The sequence below is a fragment of the Ylistrum balloti genome, unplaced genomic scaffold (genome assembly GCF_031769215.1).
Source record: "Ylistrum balloti isolate Yb309-2 unplaced genomic scaffold, AGI_CSIRO_Ybal_v1 Utg370800, whole genome shotgun sequence".
Taxonomy (NCBI): domain Eukaryota; kingdom Metazoa; phylum Mollusca; class Bivalvia; order Pectinida; family Pectinidae; genus Ylistrum; species Ylistrum balloti.
The window spans coordinates 504,888-516,515 of NW_026782466.1; the positions used below are offsets into that span (position 1 = coordinate 504,888).

Genomic DNA, 11,628 nt, shown 5'->3' on the forward strand with positions numbered 1-11,628 from the left:
CAATAATGTTCTGTTCGATATCTCATTCCGTGATATCACACAAAGCCACTCGCTGATACAACTGTGAAACTACTCACTATATACTGATAATTTACATTTGAAATTGCAACAGTAAGTTGCCTCCATATACATAATTTGCAGCTTTCCAGTTGAGGATAAACCAGTATAGTTTACAATTAGCTGTCTCTACTAATTGTAAAGTACAATATCTTGAGATCTCACATCAAATTTTCCAGTGCACTGCTACCAATTTTGTAATGCTAGAACATGGACACCCTACAACTCAGTGCATTATCCATGTCTGGTAATATTAACTTCACAGAAGCGACATACAGAAATATTCGAGTATGGACAGCATATGAAAGTAAATTACCTTGATTCCTCAACAAATTATTTTTTCTTTATTTCTTTTTTTCAAATGTTTTAACACATCTATAGAATTAAGAAATCATTGTAGACTAGAGTAGATTTCAAAATTCTTCAGATCACCAATTGGAATAAATTGTTAAAAGGTTTCTCCTTTAAATGTACACATTTAATATTTCATAATTATCTTTTCAACATCAAAGGTTTTCAAAAAAATTTTAAATTTCAATTCTGATAATTTTTTTTAAAAAAAGCAATATCAAAACAAATGATGAGGAGTTCAGAGCGATTTACAGTTTGAAAGTTAAAGGCTGTCGACACTGATCTACAGATAAAATGTTAGTAGAAAAAACGAATGAAGATTAGCACTCGTCACTTAGACAGTGATCTGTCTCTTACTCAGTTTCCTCATCCAACACTTCGGTTCTAACAGTACCATCCGAACCTTTCACCGTCTTTGCCCTTGAAAAGTTCAAGTCAATGTCAAAGAGCATACCAATATCATACAAGACTGCACATATTGACCTTTGACCTTGACTCCATGTCATAGTTCAAAGTCCTGACAACCACTTTATGTAGGTTTTTAAATGACGTTCAGTAGGTATATAATAATTAAGATGTTGACACATGGGTCTGTATGTTGAGGTCTTCCTTAGGAAGGAAACTCAATGGAAAAAAGAAATCTGAAATGAGTCTAACAAACACCCCCATGTCCTATACAAGGTCTTCAAACTGATGGACAAATCAACATACAAAATAATTTTTTTTTCTATTAGAACAATGATACATGACTATGTCAATAGGATATCAAACACAATTTTCTCCTGTTCCATATTGTCTCTGTAGTATCAAAATCTCTGCATAATCAACTTGGTTGTAAATTGAGAAATTAAATATATATTTCAACACATTATCTATGACCTTGTGCATCTTGTTAGTTTTCTTGATAAAAAGATCAATGATAAACTTACATAGCAAATTTGTACTCTCCCTCCGAGTTGAACTGCTGGTCATAGTGACCTTTAACCTCTGCGGCCTTTGCCTCATATCCACCAATTACAGGCCTTAGTCTTTCACCATCATGGACAACCTGCATTAAGAATAAATGGGCAAATAACAAAATTAAGAATCTGTTTTAACTTTTATAATTACGACCTGTAAGGACAAAATCAAAACAGAATGAATTGGAGTAAATACTTTTGGCCATTACAGAAAGCAAATGTTGACAACTCGTTGCTCGTGTGAATATTTGCTAAATGATTTGTTGCAATTTTTACAATCAGGGTAATTTTGAGCCAGGGTCTTCTCAAAGTAGCTGGTGACTACCTAACAGAACAACATACAGGAGGCCTGTCACTTGCCATCCAATTACAGACGTCGATGCATGGTCACATAAAACAAAAATTAATTCACTTTTTATCAAAAACACCATGATATTGGAAACTTCATTTCAAACTGAACATCGGAATTTAGTAAAGTGAAATTAAAATAATAGATTAAAGTTCAACAAAATCTTTATGCTCAATGAAATCAAAATATCCTTTTTCATCCAGCTGTTTAATTTGTATTGATATTCTCATTTTTTTTTTTTTTAACTCTATAGAACCCACAATCTGGATGTATCAAACACTAATACACCATCTGCCTGCATCATAGTCTAATAATGAGTACAATAAGAGTGTCCCAAAACTATTCAAAATATTTCTGCCAAGAAAACTGCTGTCACCTGTACCTGTATGACAATCACTGATAGTGTGTGACCCAAATATTACCCAGGTTTGAACTGATTCTATCACTTTTTGACCCGAGAAAATTAAACTGTTGCTCCTTTCAGAAGAAAGTGACACTTGACAAACAGTACAACAAAGGTTTTTTAAATATCAGCTTGACCTTTGAACTGTACAGCTGATCCTTACTAATTCTAATATTAAATATCATCTGTTATTAAACAAATATGGGATTTTAATCGAAATCTTCCTCTACCCGAGACATGGACATTTAAACTTGGTGACATACACCCTAACACTTATTTACGTGTCTAGTGAATAGTATGTCATTGTAAATTCACAGCCATGCTTTACTCATTTTGGACTAGGGTCTCATTTTAGTAGGTGGTGGCTACCTCACTGAACAACATACAGAAGGTCTGTAACATGTCATCCACAGCAACTGGGGTGAAACAATAACAGCACATGAGACCATTCCGTTTCTCAGTGAGAAACACATGCTGCCAGGGAGAGTTGAAGCATTCATTTCATATATTCACCAAAGGTTATGTAGGCCGATGATATACTACCTGAGTTATTGTGGCCCTCTCACAGTAAACTAATACATTATATAGTATAAATCTCATAATGTAAATTATGTTTAATGCTACGGTGATGTGTTAGGATTTTGTAGTGGAATCTATATCCTATATAGATTACTAAATCATGACCATTCCTATGCTTCGGATAGAACCCTTATAAAAATTGCACGTCCTCCAGGCAATAGGAAAACCATTACGTAATAATTCAATACCATTCCAACATGGCACTGTGTATCTCTATGTTATGTAACTATGTTTCTGTCAAGTAATTTATTTTTCAAGCAGCAATAAATAATTTACTGTATTTATTCATTAAATATGCAAAAGATTTTCCGAAGTTGAACCAAAGTTCCGTCATATTGTTCTCACCACGTCTCTAAGTAACCCTTGACTTGGAATCGCTATGTGTACACTTGGTCAATACCATTATACAGTATTTCTAATCTCATACATTATATAACATTTCATGTCTGCTGGGAATGGATCCTGGGACAGCTGTATATATCACTACAACACAGTAGTGATAAAACATGTGGACAATGCCTTTCACCTGAACACCAATTGTATATGTGTTTCTAATGTATCTACCACACACAATGTCTCAGGTTACACGTACATAAGTGATTACAAGGTACTCACAAGAACTTTATCTCTTCACTAAATTTTTTTATTAAAATCAAACCTCAATTTATCTCTAAAAAAATTGTACCCCAAATAACAGTCAATTAACTGCCTGGACTGGCAAACTTTGTTTAGTATATATCTAAAGACTGTTTCAATTTGATAAAAGATCAAACTTCTCTCTCAAATAATTCATAAGGGTATCTTATTCCTGTGTAAAATTTGTCTTATTGTATCGGTAAACCACGATACCGGTTTACCATCTGATATATAATCATCATGTCTTCCTAGAAAATGGAAAATACAACTGATATACTTTTGCTTCAACTTTGATGAAAATGTATAAAAAGACAAAAAAGAAAGTATTAGGTCTATCCAATAAATAAGAATAAATAAATAAAAAATATAGGTCATTGTGACCTAAATATGGAAAATAGTACTAGAAAGAATGTTTATTTTAATTATGAGGATAAGTGACATTTAAACCTTCATTGCATCAGGTGTCTGACGCTAAATGGACGAACAGATTGAGGAAGTATCAGTTGGTATTCCTTCTACTAAAGCATAAACAAATAAAACGTTAAATAGAACTGATAAATATCTGTGTTGTTTATATTTCTGATATCTTTTACCACATTTCTTTTTCTGACATCAAATAAATTTATCAATTGTAAGAAAGTTAAAAGGTGTTTGGTCTTACTTGACTTTTTAAGAGAAAACTTAGGAGAAAAAAATATTTATAGGCCTAATTTTTCATTCTCGGCACTGTAGTACAGTAGATGTCCCTTTTCAACATCTAAATCAATATCGATGTGTCTAAGTTAAAAGGTGTTTAATTTTACTTGACTTTTTAGCAGAAAACTTAAAAGAAAAAATTTATAGGCATTATTGTTTATGCCCAGTACTATAGTTGTGTAGTGGTCCTTATTCAATATCTGGAGTAAAGTTGTATTAAACACTCAATACAAGCTACCATAACCCTTGAAACTATTTACTTTCTCTCACTAAACACTCTGATACCTAACATTAACAACTGCCCCATCACTCAAATAGCTGTTGTAAATACCAACAGCCATGTTTTATGGCAGTTGATGGAGACTACAATTTACATGTGTAGCCTGACATTAAACTTGGATTTGTTTTACATGTAAACTGAGACAGGTTCATGTCAATACAAGGTTGAAACCAAAGCTTATGTAAGTCATACTGTATTCAGCTGGCAATAAATCCATGGCTTGTCATAAATCTCTTCAAATCTGTTGTAGATCAGAGAAATGACAAACAAATGCTATTTTCTTGTCCAGAAATAAGCCCATCTGGAGTCAGAAATACATTAACCTAGAGCCTACTATAGGAAAAATACAGTATTCAGAGATCATCACTTACATATAAGTTTAAAAGATATGATATAAATAGATACGAACTTTATGATAAAGAAGAATATTTCTGAGTATAACATTTCAATTGTCTTAAGAACGAAAATGTCTTGATTTAGAGTGTGTTTTTGAGGGTTGTCAATCCCTAACTTTTGCATATTTTTCCCCTTAAAGTTTTCAGTTTCATAATACAAAAAACACCTGTATTTGGATTAAGATGCAATAAATACCATCAACAGCTTAATGAATTTTGTATCTATTGCTGTTAGACATGTTTGGCAATGAAAAACAACCATAAGCATAAAATGATAAAAATTAATTTTTTTTTGAAAATGTCGCTAGTATCTACCGATATATAAGATATAACCTTCCACAGACTGATGATCCTTACCTACAAGACTTAATGGAGTTTACATCAACTTTACACCACTGATTATGGAACCTTTGATTCAGAGTTGATTTGTACCAACAGATGAAGGACAAGAACAAACACACTCTTATATCGAACAAGTGTAAGATTTAAATATTTTTTAACTTATGTCAGAGATAATCACTGCCACATGATCAAGGACTTTTGTATCAGAATCCTTACTTTACAAAGTCATTTTATAGCTAAATTCCAATATACTGAAGTCTCTAATAACAAAGAAAGGATATTTAAGCACCACAGAAAAACTGTATACATATATGCATTGTACAGTAGATACAAAGGTATATATGATATAAAATTCAACAGAAATGTCCCATAAAAGCTCCGACTCACAACACTAACATTAAATGTGTATGACCGTGAGTTTTTATTGTAAGTACACCTGTATTATATAGCGACTTTGGTGTTGTAATCAACAGCCTCTCAGGTGAGACATAAACTCTTTGTTCCATGTCTCAACACAGGTATAAAACACGCCAGTAATGAAAGAACAAAGTATGGAATACATTACTACAGAACGTAACTAATTCACCAAGGAATAGACTGACAGAAGCAAGCATAAGATGCTACTCAAACTCACCTGTACAATGTTCAACTTTGATTTCGAGTCCTCCCACATGAAAGACACAAACTGGAAATAAAAAATGATTCTGTTGTAAGGTATGCAATCAGTGTATCATTTTAAGTCACATTTTTTTTTTTTTTTTTTTGTAAATTTTACTGTTTACAGAAATCCTTTTTAAACCTCTAATAAAACATATACTGACTTATCCTCATACAACGGAACTGGCAATGAAAATTATTTCTAGGATCTAGAAAGAATTTATCCACAGCATTGATATATTTGTACGAAAAGCTCATATTTTTTTTCCAGAGTCATTGCCACATTTACCTATCCCTTTAAGATGGAAATCTACCATATCATATAAAGAATCTTATTTTTTTCAGATTCAATGTCACACTTACCTGTCCCTCTATGATGGTGATTTGTGATCAATGTCACACTTACCTGTCCCTCTATGATGGTGATTTGTGATCAATGTCACACTTACCTGTCCCTCTATGATGGTGATTTGTGATCAATGTCACACTTACCTGTCCCTCTATGATGGTGATTTGTGATCAATGTCACACTTACCTGTCCCTCTATGATGGTGATTTGTGATCAATGTCACACTTACCTGTCCCTCTATGATGGTGATTTGTGATTTGTGGTCAACATCACACTTACCTGTCCCAATATCACACCTATCTGTCCCTCTATGATGGTGATTTGTGATCAATGTCACACTTACCTGTCCCTCTATGATGGTGATTTGTGATCAATCAATGTCACACTTACCTGTCCCTCTATGATGGTGATTTGTGGTCAATGTCACACTTACCCGTCCCTCTATGATGGTGATGTATGGTCAATGTCACACTTACCTGTCCCTCTATGATGGTGATTTGTGGTCAATGTCACACTTACCCGTCCCTCTATGATGGTGATGCATGGTCAATGTCACACTTACCTGTCCCTCTATGATGGTGATTTGTGATCAATGTCACACTTAACTCTCCCTCTATGATGGTGATTTGTGATCAATGTCACACTTACCTGTCCTTCTATGATGGTGATTTGTGATCAATGTCACACTTACCTGTCCCTCTATGATGGTGATTTGTGATTTGTGATCAATGTCACACTTACCTGTCCTTCTATGATGGTGATTTGTGATTTGTGATCAATGTCACACTTACCTGTCCTTCTATGATGGTGATTTGTGGTCAATGTCACACTTACCTGTCCCTCTATGATGGTGATTTGTGGTCAATGTCACACTTACCTGTCCCTCTATGATGGTGATTTGTGATCAATGTCACACTTACCTGTCCCTCTATGATGGTGATTTGTGGTCAATGTCACACTTACCCGTCCCTCTATGATGGTGATGTATAGTCAATGTCACACTTACCTGTCCCTCTATGATGGTGATTTGTGGTCAATGTCACACTTACCCGTCCCTCTATGATGGTGATGCATGGTCAATGTCACACTTACCTGTCCCTCTATGATGTTGATTTGTGATCAATGTCACACTTAACTCTCCCTCTATGATGGTGATTTGTGATCAATGTCACACTTACCTGTCCTTCTATGATGGTGATCTCAGGTATGGAGAATCCTTTATCTGTCACTGTTACTGGCACATCTTGTGAATCACCTGAGGACAGCAAATTCATACAACAGTGTAAATGTTTTTTTGAAGAAAACAACATTTTCTTGAACAGTAAAGTCATTAACTGTAAATTGAAGTGTTTAAACCCTTTGCTGTTTGATATAATGATACAACTAAGCACTACTGTTGGAGATATTGAGAACACTCACCATTGGTATTCCTGATATACATAAGATATATGTAGATACACATCTACATAGAAGTTGTAACACTGCTGGACATAAACATGAACCATCTCAGAAATTGAGCAATATCCAAAGACTTCCCAAAAATTCATACAGATAGACCAATGTAACAGACAAAAACTAGATGTGGATTTGGGAGTTCAAATCCTTCATTGAACCTTGAGCTGGTCATGTTTTCCTGAGGTAGGGGTGGGGATCTATCTTGAATACTTAATACATTTACCTCTGACCATTCTGTAGACATAAACTTCAGCTGGCTCTGTTTTTTCTGAGGTAGGGGTGGGGGCCCTTTACATATCTTTACTGCCTCATTTGACTCAACCTTGAGTTGGTTTTGTTAAGGACCTATTGTATGCTTGTATGTTTACCTCTGTGTATCTGGCCGCCTTGTAGACTTGACCTTGAGGCTACCCTGTTTGCTTGAGAGGCACTGGGAACCCTCTCCGGAGGCTGTTGTTCTCCCTCATCATCCAACAGGACCTCTTCCTGGGATTGGCCGCTTCCCATGGCAACACCTCCACTGGTACCTGTTTCAGATACACTGTCTGCTTTGTCACTGAAAGTCTGGGTTACTGCGTCTGTAAAGAAAAAAAATAAAATTAGAGTAAAAAAAAACTGGCAATCCATATTCAAAATCCCTATGTCATGGACTTACTTATCTATACCAGGTTTACATAGCAGTCACAAAGACAGTCATAATGGTTTTAATATCCTAGTTATCAAAGATTTTTCCATAAGTTTAAAGTGGTACCTAATGAGAAAATTAAGTTGCGGAAAAAATATCTAAGATGGATTTCAAGCAGAAAAATCCTTCCAGCACAAAATTTTAATTCATCATTAATTGATGACATAAACATTTACATAAAGAACAAAAAAGAGTTCCATAGGCCACAGAACTGAAATGTGTTCAGTTTTCATGTCAACTGGTAAAACCTTTTAGTGTTCAGAGACAAAGTTCACTGATGATGTCCATTGTGTGTGTACAGTACCTTATATAAGCAGCCTAAATCCCATATATTTATTTATTTAACACAGTTAAAGTGACGTCCTAGGGTTTTTTCATATGTACACACTATACCACTTTTCTAGTCATCATTTAAATTCAGTGGACTTTGATAAATATTTAGTAATGAATAGAAATCCTATTTACTGGAAGTATTCAGATTTGAAGATAAATTCCATAAAAAAAAAGCATTCGTAAAAATAGTGATTATATATTATATAATGCCAAGTATGATTTTCAGGTCGGAATCTCCATACAATGCATGTGAAATGTGTGAAGTTACCTATATCTAACATCAATGCCATTCATTTCTGAATCTCATTACAAGGTATTCAGTAACGCTATGACCCAATATTAAGGTAAGTATACAGGTGTAATTAAGTCCAAGTGTAGTAAAATATGGGTCCATCAATGAAACCAGACCATTAGATTGCTGTAGTAAATTGTTTTTTTAACATCTATCGAACCTTCTGTACAGTGTATACGACTATATTTTACCGATATTTTACCTTCGTGTCTGCCACACAACAGTGAAATCTCGTTATCAATCACCTGCACAGTGCGCATTTGTCAGCAGCCATGCATGTGTACATAATAGTGTAATCTGTGGGTCAATCAAATCTCACTTTATAGACTCCAGTAAACGTCACCTGCATACTGCCAGATCTAATCATCCAGCTTGAAGTTTTAAGTAGGTATAGCACCTCCTTAGGGATAAAGTAATTTTTAACATGAAATTTAACTATTATAGTCTATTAACTTCTCGCATATTAGTTTAAATTTAAAATTCATAGATGTTTGATTACCGTTATGATAACTACCTAAAATGGTAATCATGATTATCATGCTATTGTGTTCATAACGATAATATTGTCAATTACCTTACCATACAATAATACAATAAAAGCTATTTTACATGAAACATATAATATAAACTATGTAGCAAAAGTAATGAATTGTTGATTCGAGATCTACAGCTCAGTTACTTTTTATAAAATACTGTTTTTATCAATGTAACAAATTTTAACTGTTTTACAAATGCAAATGATTTTTTTTCTGAATAGATTGTGAAATTTATTATTGTTTTCATTATCAATTTTATTTTCAATTTTTTTTTTCCACAAAATACAGAACCTCTCTAAATTAAAAACCCCTACAGTAACTCTCACAAATTTGAATAAAAAATACATTACAAAATAGATTATCCCATGAAGTATCATGATTACCTGTCATTTTGAATTATTTAATCAAACGATCCTATATTTATAAATCCGTCTTGAAAAATCACACCAATGTTTAATCCAATACACAGAATGACAAAATCTCTTAAAGAAGAAGTCCCTTGATTTCGATTACATGTTTTCATGTTTGGGGATCAAGGGTACTTAATTAATTGTTGACTTTAAATCTGCTGCTTTTTTCAATGAAACAAATTTTTGCTGTTTTACAAATGCTAATCAGATTCTCTCTTTGTGATGCTCATGAAATGGATTATTGGTTTCTTTATTAATTATATTTTCAATTTTTTTTCCAAAAAAGGAACCCCTCTAAATTAAAAACCCTACAGTAACTCTGACAAATTTGAATAAAAAATACATTACAAAATAGATTATCCCAAGAAGTATCATAATTACCTGTCATTTTGAATTTTTTTAAACAAACGATCCTATATTTATAAATCCATCTTGAAAAATCACACCAATGTTTAATCCAATACACAGAATGACAAAATCTTCTACAGAAGAAGTCCCTCGATTTTGGTTACATGTTTTCGTGTTTGGGGATCGAGAGTACTTGAGTCTATGATCAAACACAACTCCGGACTAGAATAACAGATAAATAGCACTATTACTCATCAGAACAGTCCATACACAGGTACAAACAAGTTTGTCCCTCCTGTAGCAACATGGAAGTCAGGATAGTCCCTGTACTTCTCGTATCCATACCACACAAACTCCCCTAGCTACAAGTAACACCCATATCACAGTTGCAGAATCGTATCAAATCCTAAACACAACTGCCTTACACTGATAATTCTGTTCATTGGTTAACTACGTTTCCAAGACTCAAGAATGTTGCAAGTATGTCTCTCAAAAAAAATTTCAATCTTGATCGATGGATCGATTGCCCTACCATTGAGGAGTAACTGTTGGAGCTGATAACAGGTAGGTATAGACTGTTTGCCCACATAAGATTATCAGGAAGTCTGTACATAATGCGTAGGGGACTTAAACCTCTACTTACCCTCAATGACAGACCACAGGTGGGACAACATTTAAAATGTCTACATGCACAAGTCATACTGTTTAAATGTTTATTAATTCAATCATTGATGATAGATTTTATATCTTACATTATCCTTTAAATCAATATGATGTTTTACTGAACAGAAGTAAAATTCAATACCAATTTGTGTTTAAATAACCAAAGATTTGATAACTTCGTGAGTTTCATTTATTCTTTTTTTATTTTCATATTTTTTCATTTTTCAAAATAACAAGATATGATACACACACCAACATTTACAGATATGACTCATCATCATCATCATCATCATCATCATCATCATCATCATCATCATCATCATCATCATCATCATCATCATCATCATCACCATCATCATTAGTATCATCATCATCATCATCATCATCATCATCATCATCATCATCATCATCATCATCATCATTCTATGTAACTCATTATCATAATAATTGTAATTATCATTATTGTCATGATGATCATCAAAATAATCAACATTATCACAGAGAGAGAGAGAGAGAGAGAGAGAGAGAGAGAGAGAGAGAGAGAGAGAGAGAGAGAGAGAGAGATAGACAAACAGAACAGACAGACAAAACAGACAGACAGAAGGACAGAGATGGGAAATTCAAAGGGAGTTTTATGGATAAAACTCCTCAACAAGACGTCACCTAGATCGTCCAGAATATGTACCCTGACAATAGTAAAAAATCAATGTACATGTTACTGGGTGGTACAATGGAGAAACACACGCCTTACACCCTGGCGACTGGTGTTTGATTTCCCAAATAAGTGTCAGTAACACAGCAAACACAACATCTCCTGAGGAGTAATTACAACATCTCCTGAGGAGTAATTACA

At 33.9% G+C, this 11,628-nt stretch overlaps 1 protein-coding gene across 1 annotated transcript in view; it reads right to left on the bottom strand.

Moving 5' to 3' along the window:
• Positions 1 to 9,078, bottom strand: part of LOC132558588 (uncharacterized) — a 67,628-nt gene extending 58,550 nt beyond the window's left edge. Inside the window, exons 1-5 of the mRNA XM_060223175.1 lie at positions 9,021 to 9,078; positions 7,877 to 8,086; positions 7,232 to 7,308; positions 5,682 to 5,732; positions 1,338 to 1,456 (exon numbers count right to left, since the gene is read on the bottom strand). Of these exons, the coding sequence (XP_060079158.1) occupies positions 1,338 to 1,456; positions 5,682 to 5,732; positions 7,232 to 7,308; positions 7,877 to 8,086; positions 9,021 to 9,078 (515 nt within the window). The remainder of the gene's footprint in view (positions 1 to 1,337; positions 1,457 to 5,681; positions 5,733 to 7,231; positions 7,309 to 7,876; positions 8,087 to 9,020) is intronic.
• Between the last annotated feature and the right edge of the window lie 2,550 nt (positions 9,079 to 11,628).